This window comes from Podarcis tiliguerta (genome assembly GCF_965153285.1).
Source record: "Podarcis tiliguerta genome assembly, chromosome: 9".
Classification (NCBI taxonomy): Eukaryota; Metazoa; Chordata; class Lepidosauria; order Squamata; family Lacertidae; genus Podarcis; species Podarcis tiliguerta.
In genome coordinates, this window is record NC_139542.1 from 21346536 (window position 1) to 21368970 (window position 22435).

The 22435-nt window shown below is 44.2% G+C and overlaps 1 protein-coding gene across 4 annotated transcripts in view; it reads right to left on the bottom strand.

Annotated features, from left to right (window-relative positions):
• Positions 1–3150: 3150 nt before the first annotated feature.
• SLC39A8 (solute carrier family 39 member 8) overlaps positions 3151–22435 on the bottom strand; it is a 41550-nt gene continuing 22265 nt past the window's right edge. For 3 of the 4 annotated variants that reach the window (XM_083456797.1, XM_083456799.1, XM_083456798.1), the window contains 7 exons: positions 22199–22364; positions 19925–20094; positions 19106–19228; positions 18674–18844; positions 10638–10845; positions 10200–10384; positions 3151–4092 (listed from right to left, as the gene is read on the bottom strand). In XM_083456797.1, coding sequence (XP_083312923.1) covers positions 3943–4092; positions 10200–10384; positions 10638–10845; positions 18674–18844; positions 19106–19228; positions 19925–20094; positions 22199–22364 — 1173 coding nt within the window. In that variant the 3' untranslated portion in view covers positions 3151–3942. Of the gene's footprint in view, positions 4093–9449; positions 9572–10199; positions 10385–10637; positions 10846–18673; positions 18845–19105; positions 19229–19924; positions 20095–22198; positions 22365–22435 lie in introns of all 4 variants that reach the window. The other variant, XR_014515103.1, reaches the window with a different exon arrangement.

Here is a 22435-nt window from a genome sequence, read left to right on the forward strand (position 1 = left end):
GATAGATAGATAGATATAGATGATAGATAGATAGATGATAGATAGATAGATAGATAGATAGATAGATAGATAGATAGATAGATGATAGATGATAGATAGATAGATAGATAGATAGATAGATAGATAGATATAGATGAACCTCCTTGATCACCTTGGCTTTCTGTCAGAAGAAACAGCAAGGCAGTAAAAATGTTCAGTAAACCCCTTTTATTGTTTTAATGGAAACTTTAACAATGAATGAGGAAAGGTCTGGTCTCTATTCAAAAAGCTGATAAGACAAGTGTGAGCACCTCATATCCTCAGAGTAGTGAAGTAATCAAAGTTTCCTAGTACCATGGCAAATATATATAACTTTGTAATAAATATTGCACTTTCTCCACAATGCAGCAGGAATAGAAGGGAAATATGGTATATATTTCCTTCTTCCTCACTGTAGCACAGCTGCAGACTGCAGTAGCTTGTATTGCTTTGTTTGCAAAAGAAAGAAAAAAGGGAAATTTTTGGACTGCAAATAATATATACGAGTAGCATAAATGAAATTATAGCAAAAAGGAAACATGCATCAAAATGTAGATTTGTGTAAGCAGAAATGAATGCACACAAAAATGCATCTCCATATAGAAACTGCACATATTATTGGCAGGCAGTGGCGTCGCAAGAGGGGGTGGAGGGCTGTGCACTCTGGGGGCCATGTCTGGGGGGGGTGACAAGAAGGCACCCCATGGGGTGCTTGCCCCGCCGCCCCCGGGCGAGGCGGTGTGAGCAGCCATTGCACTGCTGCAGCCGCATGTGGAGGATCCTCCATTCACGGCTGCAGCCACGAGCAGTGGATCCCGCCACCATCCATATGCCATTTGAGCGGCACAGGTGGCAAACCACTACGTACAATGCATGCGCGGTGTTGCACGCATGCGCTCTACGTAGCGACGCCACACACACGCTGTACATAGCGGTTTGCCGCCAGCACCGCTCGAGCACTGTATGGATGGAGGTAGGATCCCTCTGCCGCCACTACAGCCGCAAGCAGAGGATCCCACCACCATCCGTACGGCGCTCAGGCAGTGCCAGAGGCAAACCGCTACATACAACACATGTGCAGTGTCACACGCATATGCTGTGCATAGTGACGCCACACATACACCCTATGTAACGGTGCCATGCATGTGTCGTACATAGTGGTGCAACGCGTGTGCAGCTGGCGGTTTGCCCCACCCCAGGTGTTGGTTAGCATCCGTTCGCCCCTGTTGGCAGGGTCCTTATTGCTTTAGCATGTGCCTAGTTGAAAGGTTGAAAGACCTCGGAAGAACCCTGGAAAGCCAATGTCCACCAGAATGGGCAATACTGGCCTACATGGACCAACAAAATGAGTTAATGAGATGCAGCATTTCTTCTGGGTTGGGGAGGCAGAAGGCATGGCAGCCAAATTGCTAAAGCTTGCAAATCCACGGAAGAGCCCTGTTGCATAAGGCCTATTAGCCAATCTAGCCCAGCATTCTGTCCTCATTGCAGCCAACCAGATGCCTGCCAGGAGCGATAGATGGACCTCTCAGTTTTGGTTTCCTCATTTTCCCTATTTTCAATTCAATTCCGCAACAATTTATGATTGAAAAAAATAATAATCCTCAACTATATTCAGCAGCATTTTAGTGTGAATTTCTGGCAATCGGTGCTTTTTGAGGAGGGTACTCAAGGGAACTTTTTTCCAAATGTTAAAAGTTTGGCATTTACTGTAACAGCTATGTACATGGTGAGTACTGGCACCTTTTTTCCTTTCCTTTTTTTTTAAAGCACTGCTCATAACATGGTATGCAGTTTTGACTCATGAACACATTTCTGTGAGCAATTTTTCTTAATATGCATTTTGCCTATTATTTTCATAAATTTACAGTTGTACCTCAGGTTACAGACACTTCAGGTTACAGACGCTTCAGGTTACAGACGCTTCAGGTTACAGACTCCACTAACCCAGAAATAGTACCTCGGATTAAGAACTTTGCTTCAGGATGAGAACAGAAATCGCATGGCAGTGGCGCAGAAGGAGTGGGAGGCCCCATTAGCTAAAGTGGTACGTCAGGTTAAGAACAGTTTCAAGTTAAGAACAGACCTCCAGAATTAAGTTCTTAACCTGAGGTACCACTGTATTAATTTTTATGCACCCTTTCCCTTAATTATGTGCATTTTTGTTATATATGCTTGGTTGGAGAACTGCACTGCAAAATTCAGATAAATGTGAATTTCAAAGGCTGTGTTCTGATTCTCATATTGTTTTGGAAAATGTGAATTGGGTAGGTTTGCCTTTAAATACAACTGGTATTCAAAGACATACTGCCTCCAGTAGCAGAGAGAGTGAACAACCATTATGGCTAGTAGTCTATTTCTCCCCTGGATTTGTCTAATCCTCTTTTAAAGCTATCCAAGGGGTTGTTGTTTTTTGCCATCATTACAGCTTGTGGGAGCAAAATAAGAACATGAAAAATGAGAGTGGACCTCTCTCTCTCTGCTCTCAGAGAGCGAGGCCCCCCAAAATCCTGTGGCCCTTGGGGCACCTTCCCAGTGACCACAGTATTGTGTTCAACGGCAGTTATGTATGACCATGCAGAAAAGCAATGCATCCTTAAATCATGTCCCAAATCCATAAGACCATAAGAGACCCACCGGGTCAGACTAAGAGTCAGGTGCTTCCGAGGAGCCTGCAAGCAGGACATGAGTGCAACAATACTCCAGGCTGAACATCTAATACTTACCGTATATTTCCGTGTATAAGACGCCCCCTATTTTGGGGGACTCAAAATTAAGAAAATGCACTATACGCTATCCATGTATAAGACAACGCCTTATTTTAAACTTCAAAAATTTAGGGGAAAAATATAGTCTTATACACAGAAAAATACGGTATATGGAACTTAAACACCTGCAGCCTCCCCAATTTAGCTTAATGTATTAGTGGAGCAGCATTCCTTGCTGAAGTTTATGTAAAGTTCCTATGGCAGTAGGAGCAATACACACACAGAGGTTCCATAGTCAGAAGGAACCACTAGACTAGGACACGCCAAGGCATGCAATTCGTCAAACACTGTGGCATCAGCATTGCCTGATTGATTTGCACGGTAATTTTGCAACAAAAATCAAAGCAAAAACTTGAAATAGCTATTGTAATGTTTAAATGGTTAATTTTTGTTCTCTTTTAATATATATATCTATATATAAGGCCAGAGCCTTTTAAGCATGACGCACATAATAAAGTTGAAATTTTAACATCACTTAATAAAAAATGTGCTTCTCATAATAAAGCCCACAGTACCCTTGAAAAAGAGTGATCAAAAGCACTAAGTGGTATAATTAATCCAGTGTTAATTGGTAATTGGAATCTTTGCATTATTTATGCAAATGTACTAAAGCAAGTATATTTAAAAAAATAAGAATAATCTGCCCCCAAAGGAGGAAAAGTCTAAAGCTATTTTGAAACCATTTGTATCACAGTTAGAAATGTTGGCCATGGATCTTCTGTAAAAAGTTCCTTGTAAACAAAGTCGTATTTGTTTTAGCCAGAATCATCTTGCAGATGTCCCTGCTGCTGGATGCTTCTTAAAGTGTGTGCAATACTTTCTGTATACAATGGTATAGGTGACTTCTCAATTAAAAATACAAAGGTGGCAATCCAGGGCTCTTTGTGATGCATAGGAAGGTATGTGCTGAAGTTAACGGCACAATTCTTGAAGGCAGAGGAAATCCTACAGGTACTGGAGTGCCCACATGTTTAAGTCTTTATGCGGCACAAGTGATTATTATCATGCTGACACAAAAACCAAAGGTATTCGTTCCAAAGAAAATTGGATGTCAGATCAAATCCTTTATAACTTCCAAAGTCCCTTTTATGGAGTTCAAGAGTTCTTCCATTTTTAATTTACTAAGTGTCTTCGTTATCACGTCTCCAACATTGCATTATTCCAGTTCAATTTCTCCTGCGTACACCGTGATCAGCAGAATCGCAGCAAAGCCTGTGAGCAACCCAGCGTTTTGGATCAGGAAGAAGACTAGATCTGTTTTTCTTCCGGTCACTTTTTCTCTCAGCATGTCATTCATCTCTGGGAACTAGAGGAGGCAGAAGGAAGGAAGTTTTTAGGTAAGTGTTGCCATCTGGTGGAACAACATGCTACATTAGAATTTCGTGGTGTGTTTTTTTAATGCATGCATTGATTTATGTTACATTACTGTATAAGATTGGGTTGGGTTCTTAAGCTGCTGGAGCGGCAACGATCTGGGTGTTGTGTCCAAGTGATTACTTCACCAAGAAAAGAACACTGGAAATTGCTTCCTCCTCAGCTGAGCCTCTCTCTGTAAGTTTCAGGGACGGGCTCACATCCATCTTGTGCAATGCCCATTCACTTAAATGGAGCTTGTGCAGGGAAGCTTCTCAGTAATTTGCAGTTTAAGTCTATGCAATGTACAGGCACCCTTTCATATAGGTGGGCTAAGCAACAGAGAGGTGCAAACCTGATAGCAGCTGTAGTTTCTAAGTAGGAAGCACTGCTGCAGGACAATCAAGCAGCAGATGCAAACAAATGTTTGCTAATTGGCTAGTAGCACTGTCATGGGCTGTTGCTGTGGCTGGAGAAGGCAACTTGCCTGCCCAGTGCTGACCCAGGCATCTCCTGTTTCCCTGACCATTTTCTGCCTGCAACTGCTAGGATACCAGATTATTCCTCTTCAGGGTAGCTGTGTGTTCTACTTTAGAGGGCAGCCTTTTGTTCTGAAGGGGTGTAAGGCCTCCATCTATTTGAAAGGCTGTCTAAAAGTTTGGTTTAAAGCTATGGAAATATTGAAAGTAATGGAGAGGTTGAGGAACCTTGAAGTTCCCAATCAACTGTCAGCACCATCAGATCAGTGGACTGAGCAGACACACAGGTCACCTGGGGTATTCCCCACTACAGTGAAAAATTCATCCCCCTATTGAAGCATAGCAAATACAGCCATACCTTGGATCCCAAACGCCTTGCGAGTCAAACGTTTTGGCTCCCGAACGCCACAAACCCAGAATTGAGTGTTTTGGTATGCGGACGTTCTTTGGAACCCAAAGGTCCAACGTGACTTCTGCAGCTTCCAGTTGGCTGTAGGAGCTTCCTGCAGCCAATTGGAAGCCACGCTTTGGTTTCCGAACATTTTGGTGGTCGAACCAACTTCCGGAATGGATTCTGTTTGACTTCCAAGGTACCACTGTACTAGCTTTCCAATCTCTAGACTGCCCTGTGTGGTGAAGATAGCATGGAATAAATATATATCATAAACTATCACAGTCTCTTGGAAAAGGGGATGAACAACATTTAAATAAAAATAAAAATGTTGTGTTGTCGATGGCTGTGATGTGCCCTGTTTCTAAGGGTGAAGAGTGGATAAAGTCAGTGTGTTGTAAAGGTTAGAGCATTGGGACCCTGGGAGACAAGGGTACAAATCTCCACTCAGCCATGAAAATTGCAGGGCAACCTTGGGCGTGTCACTGTCTCTCAGCCTAAGCTACCTCACAGGTTTGTTGTGAGCATAAAATGGGGGAAAGGAGAAGCATGTACACCGCCTTGAGCCCTTTGGAAGAAAAAGTGGCATATAAATGTAGTGAAGAAATAATAATAAAATCAAATATTATAATAAAGTTCAGTGCTATCCTACTTTTTCTACAAAATCAGGGGAACTGGTTTCTTTCAGAAGAAAAACAGAACTGTGAATTCTAGAACTTTAATGAAACTAAGACATTTTGCACTAGATTCTGTGATCAAGATAAATACAGTTTACCAAGACACATCATCCAGAGATTCAAACAGAAGAAAAAAGAATGCAATGAAAAAGCCCACAGAAGCCACTTCTAACCTGACAGGTAAATGCATCTCTACCACTAACTTGCCAGTTTATCATTGCAGCACACTCTCCTTGGAAATTAATTCAAAGACACTGGAGGTGGGGGGGACCTTCTGCTTCTGCAAAGTGCTGACAAACACAGATCAACAAAATTGCTGTGCTGGCTGCTTATCAAAGATGAGGTAGGATCAAGTTCAAAGTTTTCAAAGCCCTCTGAAACTTAAGTAATACAAAAACTAACTCTCTGAAAACACCTTTCCAGTCCCAACACAATTTAATTTTTTAGGGATGGAACCTCAGAGGGGAGAAGGCAGCCATTAGTGCCATCATTTCCCACTGCAGCTAAAATTTCCTCCACAAAGCTAATAATTAGGATGAACTAAGCCATCTTCATTGTTCAATAACAATATTTTTTAAATCCCTGTTTAGGAGCATGAGAAGAGGCTTGCTGGATCAAAGAAAAGGCCCACTTTGTCCAGCATCCTGTACTCACAGTGGCCAATCATATACAGCCATGTGAAGCTCCCAAGCAGGCCAAGCACTCTTCTCTACTTTTGATTTTGGTACTCAGAGGCATACTGGCTCTACCTTCACAACACAGGGAGTAAAATACAACAACACGGTCCTCCTTGTCAGTAACAGGTCAAAGTAATGGGCAGCTATACCCAGATCTAGCTTGAAGAGACCTTGCAAACCAGGGAAGAGTGGGTGGATTGCTCATCTATTGCCAGAACTATCATGGTCCATCCAGAATATGGAGCTAGGAGACACGAAGTCCCATTTCAGACAGATTCACAGCCATGAATTTATTCAGCAACCTTGGAGCCAAGCTAGATTTTCCCATGAGACAGCTACATATCTTGTTTTTCCTAAAATAATTACAGGCACAAGGACTCCAGTTCTTAATAGGAAGGCAGTGAACAAGAGGGTGGACTTAGTCCTTCTCTTGCATGCCACAGCTGGGAAACGGGGGCAGTCTTCACTGGCAGGCCAAAGGATTAAAAGACCATTAAAAATCAATATGACAGACCATGGACCACCTGAATGAAGCTCACAGACCACCGATGGTCCATGGTCTGCAGTTTGGGAACCCCTACTTTATATGTTTTTAATGTGACATTTGTTTTTCTTACTGGTGACCTTAAATCAGCTGACCATCGTTTTCCCTAAAGACTTGTGGCTAATCTAGACCTTGGTGAAAACAAGGCCTGTTGGTACATGAGTAGCACCTGTCTGCATCACCCACAGTCTCTTCGGGTCTATTCTCAACCCCAAACAGCTTCTTGGAGGGCTTCTGAATACTGTAGCTATGACTCACCCACTTCAGTTGGCTTTAAGGCTCAAAAGCACTCTCAGCTCTGAATGCTGACCCTTCCTAAGAGGGGTCAACAGTTAACGTTCTCTTGGAGATCAATCAAGCACCTCCTTCAGCATCCTTAAGATTCCAAGTCTTTTCTCTCCCACCCCTTTGAGATGCAAAGTCTTGAACAGGCATAGCCACTTTAATCAATCAACACACAATAATCATTGTCCAATGAAGAGATAACTGTAAACAAAGTTCTGTTCTCAGTATGCTACTGCAAATAACCATTTCAGGATTTCCCCATGTTCTGTTAACAGTACAATCCTATGCATGTTTACTCAGAAGCAAGCTCCACTGTATTCAGTGGGGTCAATTCCAGTGTAAGTGTGCATAGGGTTGCAATCTTAAATTGTGTGTTGGTTGGCTTCCTTAGGGAATCTGAGGAAATATGCCCAGTGGACATCCCTTGATGCTTTCACTATACATGACAGAATCATTGTTTTTACTCAGGTTGCAGCTTTTCAGGGCATTTTTCCCTCTGAAGGAAAAGCCAAGATGGTTGGTAACCCCTAGCAGAAGTCAACTGGACCCACAGTGAGTCTTAGGCCCCATCTGCACTACATATTTAAAGCAGTATTTATACCACTTTAAACTGCCGTTGCTTCCCCGATGAATCATGGAAACTGTAGATTGTTAAGGGTGCTGAAAATTGTTAGGAGACCCTGTATTCCCCACACAGAGCCAGAATTCCCAGAGCTCACTGCAAAGGGGAATTGATTTTATGTGACTCTGGGAATTGTAGCTCTGTGAAGGGAATAGGGATCTCCTAACAACTCACAGCACCCTTAACAAACAGGATTGCAGGGAAGGGGAGCCATGGCTGTTTAAAGGGGTGTAATATTGCTTGAATTAGAGAGATATTTAAACATCCCCAGAAACGATAGACATTGCAGATGTTTGTTGAATGTGCTGGACACAGTAGAATATATTATTTTCTACTGTCTATTGTACAACCAGCTACACAAAGGCATGCTATTCCCCCTTTTTGGATAGTCTAACATCACAACACAATGAAAATATCAGATTCTATCTGTCTGACATTAACTGCAAGGGTGGCTGCGTTTCTATCAATAGTATCTTTCAGAGTGGTGAATGGCACTATTTAGCAGGACGAAACTACAATGAAAATCCTCGTTATTACATATTTTTACATGGCTGTTTATTTGTATAAATTTTATTTTTTTACTTATGGGTGTTTTATGTTGGCCTATATTTGTAGCGCCTAATAAAGGTTTGGCAAAGTAAGTAAGAAATATAGAGTGCAGACTGGGCCTTACTTCAATAATGGTGGTGGGAAAGCATGTTGCATTGCTCCTGAAAGTGACATGCTAGCTCAGAGGGCATAGGCCAGGCCATCACCTTACAGGAACAAAATGGCCAGTAGGTTCAAGAGGATTTGAGGGGTGGGATCCTGCCACTCCCCTCCAGCACCTGCTGCCTGAGGCAGTTGACTCCCTCTGCCTAGTGGTAGGGCAAGCCCTGGGTGCCTTCAGGGATGATGGCTGAAGCACTTTGCATTCAGCCCCCGGATGAGTCTTTCTTCAAAGAACCTGCCTACTAGTGTAGGGAAGGAGAGCACCCTTCGCTTGAACACCAATTCCCACTACACGTCGTCAGCTGCAATTGCATGATGGCAGCCACCATGTGAAACAATTCAAACTTAACTTATTTAAGCTGAGTTTAATGCTGTCTTTTTAAATGCCCTGGGACCTCGTGGTGGATAAGAAATCGAATTAATAAGAACAACACGCTTCCACTTGGTACTCTTGACATATCATCTCTGATGTCTAGTCCAGGGTTCTTCAACATTGGGTTCCTAGTTCCCATCATCCCTGATCATAGGCTAATCTGGTTAGGGATTATGGGAGTTGTAGTTGAGCAACAGTGCAACTCAAGGTTGCAGAACACTGACTAGTCCATCCACGCATGATGTAGCTATTAAGGCTGTTGAACTGAGGTGATAAAATGCTAGACTGTACCATTCCAGAATGCAGGTGGGAGGTAATATTATTCAATATAAAAAGCTTCCTACCTACAGAAACACAGGAGAACTCTGCTAAAGTTTTCTCAGAGATGCACTTAACTTACTCTATGTAGAAAGCTTATTTTCCATGGGGGACTATTCAGAAATATGAGTCCTCCTGCTTGCATTCTGAATCCTACCACTTAAAGTACAAACCAGCTTGTAATGAGCAAGTGAGAGATGGAAGAGAGAAACAAGAGTTCTAACAAATCCTACCTGTTTCTAGACAGAGAGGAACAAGGTAGAATTCAGCAGAAAAACAGGAGTCTGTACTGAGCATTCACACACATCATTTACATTTTGTTCAGACACAACATTAACGGTTCCGGTCTAGACACCTACAGGCAGAGAGATTAGAAAGGTAGACAGAGAAACCTATCACCTATTGGCTTTAAAACAGGGGTGTAAACATGGTAATACTGAAAAGAGTCAGAGAGATAGACAGCAATGGTAGTTTCCTAGCTGGCCCTTTGCCCTTAGCAGAGAGAAGAGGTTCCAATCACAGAATCACAGAACTGTAGAGTTGCAAGGGACCCCAATGGTCATCTAGCCCAACCCCTTGCAATGCAGAAATAGAAACCAACAGAGCTATATTCCTCTTTTATGCAGAAAGATGCCTATCCAAAGGAAGGAAGAGCAAACACTGGACTCACTGAATGCACAGTGACCTTTGTACTGCGTTTGTTCATCTGTCTCTATAATTTGGAGGCAAAAACAACTCTCAAAAAATAAGTCCTCTCCATCCTAGTCACTGCTTTCTCCACTCATCCTTTCCCATTACTGATCTTCTGTTTTGTTCTGGCGATGTTGCACATGTGACTCTTGTTGCAACAATAAAGGTCAGGTCTTCTGACTGCCGTTTAGCTATCTGGCTTCTTAGCCGAATATAAGAATTGTGGTTCCATGAGGATAAATGGTCTGATTCATACATGCACGTAGTATTCATACAATATAGTAGGAGCTCACCATATCTGCCAGGGAAATGTATAGGAACATGCCTCCAGCGATTGCAAAGATAATGTTTGGAGCAAAGTTGTTGCCCACTACTATGCCGAAAGCTAGTCCAACATAGCAGGAGCATGCTGATATGAAATTGAAAAACAAGGCCTGCCGAGTGCTCATTCCTGCATTAAGAAGGATGACAAAATCCCCTGGAAAAAGAAAAGCAGGGAAATGGTCAACAAGCAATATTATCATTATTGTTATACATTCCACACAAACACACACCACTCCCAACAAGAGAATTAAAAAGACATGGGTAGTGCGTATGAAAATTATAGTGACACCATCATTTCATTTTTCCATTTCAATGCGGAAGAACACTTGTTGGTTGTCTCTTATTTGATGAGAACTCTCTTAATGCATTCATCTAACAGCTAGCTGAGTTAATGGAAAACATCTTACCCAGTTCGTGAGGAAACTCTTCACATAAGATTGCTATAGATGTGCTAATTCCTTGAAGTAGGGAAAGGGTGAAGGAAGCACCGATGGCTAGTCCATCAATGAAGTTATGCAAAGCATCGCTCAGCGTGATCATCCAGGCAATTGTGCCAATCTCTGACAGTGCAGGTCCCCTGAAACATTTACATGAGTTGCTTTCGGTTTCTTCCTTCTGTAGATGACAAAATTACAGAAAAATAAAACAAGGCCCCAAAGTCCTTTTTCTCCACAGAGAGCAAATATTACATAGGAAGCTGTAGCCCTGTTGAATTACAGTTTTGCCTAAAAGGCCTAAGATTGCAATCCCAACTTCACTTAAAGGTAAAGGTAAAGGGACCCCTGACCATTAGGTCCAGTCGTGACCGACTCTGGGGTTGTGGCGCTCATCTTGCTTTATTGGCCAAGGGAGCCAGCGTACAGGTACCGGGTCATGTGGCCAGCATGACTAAGTCACTTCTTGCGAACCAGAGCAGCGCACGCAAATGCTGTTTACCTTCCCACCTATTTATCTACTTGTACTTTGACGTGCTTTCAAACTGCTAGGTTGTCAGGAGCAGGGACCGAGCAACAGGAGCTCACCCCATCATGGGGATTCGAACTGTCAACTTTTTGATCAGCAAGTCCTAGACTCTGTGGTTTAACCCACAGTGCCACCTGTGTCCCTCAACTTCACTTACCTGGGGTGAAACCCAATTAGAATCAATGGGACTTACTTTCAAGTGGACATGGTTAAGATTGCAACCCAAGTCACTATAAGTCAGATTACGGCTACTTTTTTGTTTTTTGCATTCTCCATACAGTGGCATTCAAATGGAAGTGGTTTGTCCAAAGGAGGTCAACATATGATGGACTCTGATGCTGCCCTCATGTTTCCAAGGATGCAAAAAAATTATTTGCATGATGTGGCTGCTGTAAGAATCCACAACATCTTAGATCCCTTCAGGTGACCTAGTTTCTCATGAATTCTATGGCATGTCTAATTTATTTGCTTATTTTTAAAAATATTTTACCCACCCTCCATTCCAAGTAGCACAAGGGTGGGGTACAAAAACACAGCTTTAAAACCAACAGTAACACCCATTGCCACAATAATACTATAAAATGGGAGCAAATAAAAATCAATAAGTGGCAGCCGGTACAGAGATGTACTATTTCAAGACTAGGTCTGAAAACTCAAACTGAAAACCAATGCCTAAGTGCAAATCCAAACCCCACTTTGAGTAAAAAATGGAGGATGCTTGAATGGGTCTAAAAGAAGATTAAACAAATTCATGGAGGATTAGCTTCAGTCGGAACAGCATGAGTCTCTTAATCTCAAGGTTGTGGGTTCAAGCCCCATGTTGGGCAAAAGATTCCTGCATTGCAGGGGGTTGGACTAGATGACCCGAGTAGTCCCTTCGAAGTCTACAATTCTATTACAGTGGTACCTCTGGTTAAGTACTTAATTTGTTCCAGAGGTCTGATCTTAACCTGAAACTGTTCTTAACCTGAAGCAGCACTTTAGCTAATGGGACCTCCTGCTGCCTCCGTGCCGCCAGAGCGCAATTTCTGTTCTCATCCTGAAGCAAAGTTCTTAACCCGAGGTACTATTTCTGGGTTAGCGGAGTCTGCAACCTGAAGAGTATGTAACCTGAAGCGTATGTAACCTGAGGTACCACTGTATTCTATAAGGCTATCAACAGGAATAACCCTCATGGCTGTGGTCTACCTCCACTGTTGGAGGCAGTATGCTTCTGAATACCACAGGAGCTTAGAGTCCTGTTACATTCAGGTCCTGCTTTGTGGGCTTCTCATCGGCATCTGGTTACCAACTGTGAGAACAGGATGCCAGACAAAAAGATCCACTGCCCAGATCCATTTGGGCTATTATGTTCTTAAAGTCCAGAATAAAATGGGGAAAAGTTAAATCCACCCTGTTAAAGAATGTGGTTTGAGCAGACACATTCTTTTTTTTTCTTCCACACAAATGTAATATTTTCTTCTGATTACAAAGAATACCATCATATTAGACAGGGAAGCAAATCATCATTGGAACATTGCAATGCAATGCAAAGGAACATTGCAGTGGGGAAAATGTCACCAAGTTTACAGCCTCTGTAAATGAGAAAGCAAAATGAATGATAACTTAGCATAGGGAAGTCTCCCAGTTGCCCCATTCTTATCTCCGACATTACAAGTTTGATTACGCAGGGTCTCTCTTCAAAAGCTGAAGTCACAGAATCGTCAGCTAAGTCATCATGGCTCCAGTAAAAAGTGCCTTGGTTGAGCGGTGATACAATGATCATAAAGCACTGTTTGCAGCCGCGGCAGGAATGCCGCGAAAGTGAGAGTGATGCTGATATGAAGCAGTAATAAAAACTGATCGATGCACCACATCAGCTTCCTACACAAACATCACATCCAAATGCGTCAGAGGTAAAGACAGAAACATGCATTTTGCTCGTATTTGAATGATTCCAGAAGCGTTTCTGCAGACTGAATTGTTCTGTTGCACCCTTGAATTAGGAGACAATCCTAAAGGAGAGAGCATAATGCCAACGCCATTGGGGAAAGAATTGCCTTCTATGATCATGTGGAATAAAATGTCATTAAGGCCTGCTTTACTGGTATGAAAGAGAGTAAAGCGTGTTCTCCTTCAGGGAGAGCACGTGTTGCGGTGGGTCTACTGAGCCACCCCTCTGTTACCAGGCAGGGTCTCTAAAGATGGCCTGGGGCAGTGATTGGTTCACTGGGTTGCTGGGGTAAAAGTTATGTTGCAATTTTGGTGGGAGGGGTAAAAGGTTTAAATACTCTGCACGCAGCCTTGTACTTTCTCTTTTGCTGCGTGCAACGGATCACCCGCCCACCCGCCCACCCGCCCTAGAGTAAGGGGTTGTTGCGTTGACCTTGCTATGCCTGTCATGGGGGTAGTCTGCCTTTGAGCAGGGGCCTGGTAGGAATTTTTCCACCTGGCAAATTGGCTGGCTGGGTGGTTTTTGCCTACTGCGTAGCAAATCGTCACAACTTGTAAGGTTGTGGTTAGGCATTGGTTATAAATTGGTGGAGGAGGGGTTAGGATAGGCTGTGCCTGCCCCTCCATGGTTGCTGCGGAAAGGGAATTCCGTTAAAGGAATCCTGGGGCTTGCCATCTTTTCGTCCAATCCCTGGAATGGGACTAGGGCCGGCAAGCCTTCGGGGAGCAGGCAGGTGAGAGTTGAGGGTCTGTGTCTCAGCTCCAATTCCTCCCTGACTTGCTTTCCCCCGCACTGTCTTTCGGTGGTGCCCGGAAGTCAGTTCTGTCCCCAGGCGGGGGGACAGATAGTCTTAACCAATGCCTAAACAACCAGTCACGGTTTGTATTTGAATAAAGTTGTGGCCAAAATCATGCCAAAAATCTTAAACAAAAATTACGTGTCTGTTGTGAGTTATTTGGGGGGTGGATTGGGGACCTCGACACGCAAATAACCTTGCTTTGAAAGCAAGCTTCATGTAGGATAGGGGCGGGGAACCTGTGACCCTCCAGACATTGGACCACAGCCCCTATCATTCCTGAATATTGGCCATGCTGGCCTTGGCTCATGGGAGTTGTAGTCCACAACATCTGGAGAGCCACAAGTCTGCCCCCCAGATCAGGAGGCTGGAGCTTCTGCGCTTTTAGTAACTGTTCCTTTCCTCACTCCCAAGTTACTTTCCAAAGGGATTGCAAAACCACCTGCTTTGCAAAGGCAAGCTGTTTGAATGGCAGTGACATTTCCAGAGAAGCAGGACATCTGACAGCATGAGAGCTCAGTGGGAGGGTAAGGGAGAGCGGCCAATTTTCTCTTCAAAGTGACTTTATAAAACGTCACACACTTGGCGTCCCATTCGTGAGTTACAAAATTCAGTTCCTATCCAGGGCCCTTTTCAACCTCTCTGAACTCTCAAGTAACCACAGCACAGGATTTGATTCCTGTCAGAATGAGCTACAACACAAAGCCTCTTTTCCGGACTAGTAACAGAAAGCTCCTTAACAGTAAAGATTTGAGGGGAGGTGGGTACATCATTGTCCTTTCTTTAACCTCGACCTCTGACTAAATAAGTAAGAACTTCGTGTAAACATTACAGGAGGTTTCAAAGGGTGATGTTAAAACATTGGAGTGAATGTGAGTCTAGTTAAGGCATTAAAAAGGTAAAGGGACCCCTGACCATTAGGTCCAGTCGTGACCGACTCTGTGGTGCGGCGCTCATCTCGCTTTATTGGCCGAGGGAGCCGGCGTACAGCTTCCGGGTCATGTGGCCAGCATGACTAAGCCACTTCTGGCAAACCAGAGCAGCGCACAGAAACGCTGCTTACCTTCCCACCAGAGTGGTACCTATTTATCTACTTGCACTTTGACATGCTTTTGAACTGCAAGGTTGGCAGGAGCTGAGACCGAGCAATGGGAGCTCACCCCGTCGTGAGGATTTGAACCGCCAACCTTTTGATCGGCAAGTCCAAGGCTCTGTAGTTTAACCCACAGCAGCACCCACGTCTGAATTAAGGCATTGCTGGCAATCAAATCAATTAAGATATTGACGGGGATCTGAACAAATAAGGGAGGGAGAAGAGGCACCCACGTTCCCTAAAGATAATAACAAATGTTGAAGTATCAAGATCAGCAAGGAAATCTCAAACTAGGAGCTCTAAAGCCAATGCATTGGTGTCCTTGTAGTAAGCTATTGGAACATAGGAATCCACCTTATACCAATTCAGATTATTGGTCTATCTAGCTCAGTAATGTCTACACTGACTGGCAGCAGCTCTTTGGGTTTCAGACAAGGAGTCTTTCTTAACCCTAACTGGAGATGCAGGGATTGAACCTGGGACCTTCTGCATGCAGAGCAGATGTTTCACCACTGAGCTGTGGGCTTTCCTCAAGAATGATACTGTTCCTCCATGTCCCTGCACAAATGAAGCCACTATGTACTGCATTAACTCCTCCTGTTGTAATCTAGGTCTGGCCTTGCCTATGCATCCCCTTCTCTGTATACATCAGACTATTTTCTTCCTTGCTTGCTTGCCAGCCTCCTTATCCACCTTGGACAGGCCTACACATGCAATAGCGCAAGAGGGGTACACTGGACTGTACCACTTCAGATTGCAAGTGCCAGGTGCTACCGTATTGGCCCGAATATAAGCCACACCCACAAATAAGCCGCACCTTTAAAATTCAGAGGGGGGGGAGACAATACCCGAATATAAGCCACTCCCTTAAAATTGGGTTACAGGCTGAAAATTGCTGCGGTTGGTAGAATTGTAACTCCAAGCCAATTTAAGCCTTTGATCTTGCAAGCCCGCAAAAGTTACCGTACATACAATTGCTAGAATCGCAAATTGCTCTTCAATTGCTACAATTCCGCAGGCACTCAAGCTCGCAAATTGGCAATAAAACATGTTTTTCTCTTCCGTTTTACCGTATGTCTGTTTCAGCAGAAATATCGTAAAAGCCAGCTTTTGTAAGGTGAAGAATATAAGCCACACTTCAACTTTTCATAGTCAGAATTTGGAAAAAATGTGCGGCTTATATTTGGGCCAACATGGTATTTTTTAAAAATGCTCCTTCATATTTTAAAACATCCACACAAGTAAAACACAAACATCAGGAAGAAAGACTCTGTGCTAGTCCACACCTCCAAGTATTCCTATTTTCCAGGGACATCCCTGATTTAGAGAAGCCATCCCAGTTTCTGATTTGATGCCAGAATGTCCCACTTTTACTTAGGATTTCCCTATTTTCATTGGAGAAATGTTGGAGGGTATGTAGTCATCTGACCCCTGAGCCATCTGAAGGCAGTCCTGTATAGGGAAGTTTTTTTAAAAAATGTTCAATGTTTTATTATGTTTTTTTATGTTGGAAGCTGTCCAGAGTGTCTGGGGCAACCCCTATTTCCATCAGAGAAATATTGGAGGATATCCACCTTACTGTGTGACTCTTCCACTTCCAGGGAGTTTTCTTTTTTTATGCAGGGAGTATTCATAAAATGAAAGCACCCACTTGCAGCCTGAAGTTCTCCAGTCCCATTCTGCTGCATGTGTTAGACCAAGCCTTTGTTTCAGCTCCCTTAAGTACTTTGCCTCAGGTCCTCCACATACAAACTGATTTCTTGCAAAACCTCATACCTCTTGGCTGACTCACCGTCTGAGACAGTCCCAGGTTGAACTTACCGTATTTTTCGCCCTATAGGGCACACTTTTCCCCCTCCAAAAATGAAGGGGAAATGTGTGTGCGTCCTATGGGGCAAATGCAGGCTTTCGCTGAAGCCTGGAGAGCGAGAGGGGTCAGTGCGCACTGACCCCTCTCACTCTCCAGGCTTCAGGAAGCTCTGTAAAACCCTCGGGAGACCGGCGCCACTTCGCGCCAGCCTCCCGATGGCTGCGCAGAGCTGCCTGCAGTCCCGGGGGGTGCGCAGCTCTGCGCAGCCATTGAGAGGGGGGCGCGAAGTCACGCCCACCTCGCGATGCCTGCACAGAGCTGCCTGCAGTCCCGGGGCGAGCGCAGCTCTGCGCAGCCATCCGGAACAGGGCGCGAAGTCGCGCCCGCCTCCCGATGGCTGCGCAGAGCTGCCTGCCTTCCAAAGCCTGGGGAGACCAGCACGACTTACCGCTGGCCTCCCTAGGCTTGCGGATAGCAGGCTGTTCTCGTGGCTGGGATTGGGGGAAGCTGGGGCTTCCCCCGCGCCAGCCCCACACCTGGGGGGGGGGAATAATTTTTTTTCTTTATTTCCCCCCCCCAAAAAAAAACAACTAGGTGCGTCCTATGGGGCGAAAAATACGGTAATTGATCAGCAGCATCTAAGTTTCGTGTTACCCTCACCAAAGCCCATTGGCTCAATGCATGCAGCTTTGAGTCCAATTGTAACTTGCCCTGGGACCAGCAATATTTCAGGAAGAGCAGGCAAGAAAGCAAAATAGTAAATAATAATAAAGAAATATAAATAAACAGCTTTCAAGCATGACATTTTTTTTTTCTGCGCAGAGACTCAAATATAGGGAATGCTTCACATGTGACACTTTCTGTATATAGGGGGGGAACTGGGGGGGGCAGTATGTTAAAATGAAGAAAGTGTGTATTTTGCCACAATCACACATGCTGGAAAGTGGCTGTGCACCCACACTCAGGCCCTGCTCCCTTGAAAGCATCTCATTGGCCACATGAGTCCATGCAGCAAACCCGGACGTATTTTACCAGGTTTCGCCCTGCGCGAAGAAGAAGAGTTTGGATTTGATATCCCACTTTATCACTACCCGAAGGAGTCTCAAAGCAGCTAATAGTCTCCTTTCCCTTCCTCCCCCACAACAAACACTCTGTGAAGTGAGTGGGGCTGAGAGACTTCAAAGAAGTGTGACTGGCCCAAGGTTATCCAGCAGCTGCATGTGGAGGAGCAGAGATGAGAACCCGGTTCACCAGATTACGAATCTACCGCTCTTAACCACTACACCACACAGTCCTCAGGTTGTGGAAACCTCAGGATCCGACCAGACCTCTGGAACGGATTCTGTCCACAACCAGAGGTACCACTGTGTGTCGAAAACACACACAAGGATGTTGATACTTAGCCCTTTCATACCTAGCATTGTGTTTAACAGTCCAAAAGGACATAATTTTAGAAATGATGAATCACGGAATTGTAGAGTTGAAAAGGGTTCCAGAAGTCATTTAGTCCAACCCCCTGCAATTGCAGAAGTCACAGCTCAAGAATTCCTGACAGACAGCTATCCAATATCTGCTTAAAAACCTCCAGTGAAGTCTTCCAAGGTTAATAAGACAGCAAATACCAGAGTCTGACAAGGGGTAAATTAAACTTATATGGAAGAGTTTATTTATAAGAATGCGGTTCTGGCTGTTAAGAAATAAGCGACATTCTTATCATGCTAGAGCCCATTCTTACATATGCTGAAGTTGTTTTTAAAATTGGTATCAAAACATAAACGGATCAAGGGTTGAATTCTCACCCCTTCCTTGATATGTTGCCATAAGCTGGCAAGTTGTGTTCATTCATACCTGTCCAGAGATCACAATGTCCTTATCAAAACTCAGAGTTCCATTAGCCTCAGCTATGGCTGGATTTGCGTAGCACATTGCTCCATTAACAGGTTTGAACGATTCAGTAGGAGGAGGAGGGAGACTTCGGGGAGGTTTCAGTTCTTCAGGTTCAAAGTGGCTGTGACTGCTCTAAAAAGAACCAAATAAAACAGGAAAGGTTCAAATGGAGTTCAGAAGCAGAAAAGTTGCTCAAATGCATTATGGCACAACAGGGCAGAAATTTGTCAGCATCTGTGACTGAGATATAAATTTGCAGAGGAGACCAATTTGTCTGCTCTGGCCCTTAGTCTAAACCCAAACTCAGCTTTTTGAACTTCTTATTCTGCCCAATTAAATAGGCATGCTGATCTTTAACACTGAAAAGTGTTTATTTTGTGTCCTGCTACCCACCTGGCTATAAGCCTTCAGTATCATTTTAAGAACTCTTTCCACAAAAAAGAGGATGTAGAATCCGCCAAACACAGCTACCGCTTTTTCAACGTAGTTATCAATTTTGGGGTCGAATCCAAATGCCTAGGAAGAAGATTGAACAGTGAGACCGGGTTAACCCAAAATGCAATGTGCTTCATTTGGAATATATATATATACACACATATTGTAAGAGAATACTCACTACTCACCCTTTAACCAGAAGCAGTGGGCCACTGTTGGCAACCAGCAAGAAGTCAACAACATGGGAGGGCAGCATGGTGCAAACACATCAGGAAGAGCAGCAGATTGGCTCAATCTGTCCATTGCACTGCACCAAACTTCCTGCTGCCTCCCTTCTTCCCCTGTCCTTCTTGGTAAGCAACAGTGCCCCCTCTGCCAGGAAGCTAGCACTGCAGCTCCACCACACCTAGCAAGACTTGTCAACCTGTTCAACTGAGTTCAGTGCCCAAATTTGCCCTGCACTGTCCCCCATCTGAGCACAACCATATGTAAATGGTTAGAAGACTGATTTACTTACAACTAGTGTGCCAATTTATGGACTTAGGGTCTTTGGCTTGTTCATCCTTTAACGACCTGTTAGCTGGGAGAGTAGCAGGTTTCTTAGATGGGAGAATAGCCGGTCAAGGCTGTCTCATTCTCCTGAATGAGGTTCATGGCAGGAGAAAGAACGTACAGCAGCTCAATCTGTTCAAGTATATTTCAGACCTGGTGAGGGGAACACATGCAACAGTATCATGTTCCCAGTTCTACTGCCATCTTCACCCGTTTCATCCTTACCTCTGGAATAAGCTGGAAAATTGCATTGGAAAAGAGGGTTCCAATGGCCAAACCTACAAAGTAGGTTAAAATCTTGGGGAAATAGTCTTTCTTTAAAAGAGGAGTTAAGGCCAATCCAAGGAGTGCAGCAAAGTTGATAATAGTCACAGCAAGGAAACCGAAGCCCCAGACTGTACAAGAGAGAGAAAGAGAGAAAATGCAGTCAAAATATTAGCCATATTAAAAATCATTTGATATCAGATGGATCTGGCAGGGGACAGTTTACTTATCTCATTGCAGAACAGCTGAATTAAGGGCATAATGTTTGGTTAATATTTAAGTCAGGAACCAGGATAAGAGAGGAATGTTTCTGCCAATTATTTTAAAATGTGCTGGTTGTAAAAGAAATAGCCCCTTAGTATAGCTTTCTCACTGCATAATAAACAGAATTGTTAGGGCAGTTCCGCTGAAAATAACGTATTATAAACCAGGGGTAGGGCCACATTTCCTTCTGTGCAACTTTCTGAGGGCCACCTTCCAGTGATGCATGGAGCCAGAGGCAAAGGTGGGCAGAGCAATGAATATACATTTCACCTCTGCTTAGCAGGCTAGTTGCTACACCTACACCTCTCTATCCTTTATCCAGACAAGCAAGAGGCATCATTAGAATTCTAGGTCACATTTCAGCCAGGCAACAACATTTGAGGAGGGGGTGAAGAAGGCCAGTGAGAGGTGTGGCCTGGGGAAGAAGGTGTGGCCTGTGGAGTCTTCCAATGATCATCAGCTAGCGAGACCTGGAGAGTTGCATTCACAGACCTCCAAGTGTCCCTATTTTCTGGGGACGTCTCTGATTTAGAGGAGCTGTCCCAGTTTCTGATTTGATCCTGGAATGTCCCGCTTTTCCTTAGGATGTTCCTATTTTCATTGGAGAAATGTTGGAGAGTATGGAGTTATCCATGGGACATGGGTGGCGCTGTGGGTTAAACCAGAGAGCCTAGGACTTGCTGATCAGAAGGTCGGCAGTTCGAATCCCCGTGACGGGGTGAGCTCCCGGTGCTCGGTCCCTGCTCCTGCCAACCTAGCAGTTCCAAAGCACGTCAAAGTGCAAGTAGATAGATAGGTACCGCTCCAGCGGGAAGGTAAACAGCGTTTCCGTGCGCTGCTCTGGTTCGCCAGAAGCGGCTTAATTATGCTGGCCACATGACCCGGAAGCTGTACGCCAGCTCCCTCGGCCAATAAAGTGAGATGAGCGCCCCAACCCCAGAGTCGGTCATGACTGGACCTAATGGTCAGGGGTCCCTTTACCTTTACCTATGGATTTATCCAACCCCCGAGCCATCTGAAGGCAGTCCTGTATAGGGAAGGGTTTTTTTAATGTTTAATGTCTTATTATGTTTTCATTGTATATTGGAAGCTGCCCAGAGTGGCTGGGGCAACCCAGTCACTGGGGGTATACCCAGTGTGGGGTATAAATAGTAAAAGTATCATTAGGGAATGGGACGTCCTTATTTTCAGCGGAGAAATGTTGGAGGGTATGCATTCAGCCCCAGGCCTGAGGTTCCCCACCCCTGTTGTAAACCACAAGGAAAATATCAGTATAGTTGTTGTCCAGCAAACAAGTTACAAACTACCAAAGGGATGTTATTGAAGTTCTGTGTCATTTGCACATTTGTTGTACATCACCCTGAGCTCCCTTGAAGGAAGAACGATTTATAAATATTCAAAATAAATAAAATATGCATTTGTGACTGAGTATGTGTTTACCCTGAAGCCATAGCACAGCAGGTTCCACCCTGAATTAAAATATAAAACACCATATTTCCATTGCAATCTTGAATTATCACACACTTCCCAACAGTTAACTTTTCTAGAGGCAATCAGAGGCAATATAACTTGAGCAAAACTGGGTGCAAACCAGCAATGGGCAGCAGGGTGGCGCTCTAGTCAGGGTAGATTCCCTCCCCAACCCTTTTGAGGAGGTAGAGCATATGTTCTGCATGCAGAAAATCCCAAATTCAATCCCTGTCATCTCTCAATAAAAGGGATCTGGTTGTGGGTGATGGGAAAGATGTGGAGATGCCCTGGAGCTGCTGCCCACAGAGTAGACAATACTGAGCTAAATGGACAGTCTGACCAGGAATAAGGCAGCTTCCACCCAACAGCAAAAGCCAGTGCAGACCGCCAGCCATATGTCCCGTTAACATGTAGCAACATTGCTCCACAGATTTCTGTAAAATGAATAAATAACAGGGCTAAATTAATCTCACGGTTATACCAGTCACCAGTGACAGGTACCTTCTGTCGGAGATGGCTTGGAATTGCCTTTGGACACGGATTTTTCACAAGGGTGAAAAATCAGCTGCTGTACAACAGCAGGACATATTGTGGAGAAGCTGGACTCGGTGATCTTGCTGCTGTTTGACATTCCGTGCAGAGAAAAGATGTCTTCAGCAGACATGCACTGAAACAAAATGAGAAACTTGGGTTAGCTTGAGAAAGGGAATAGCAGAGATGTTGGGAAAGGAGAGCGAC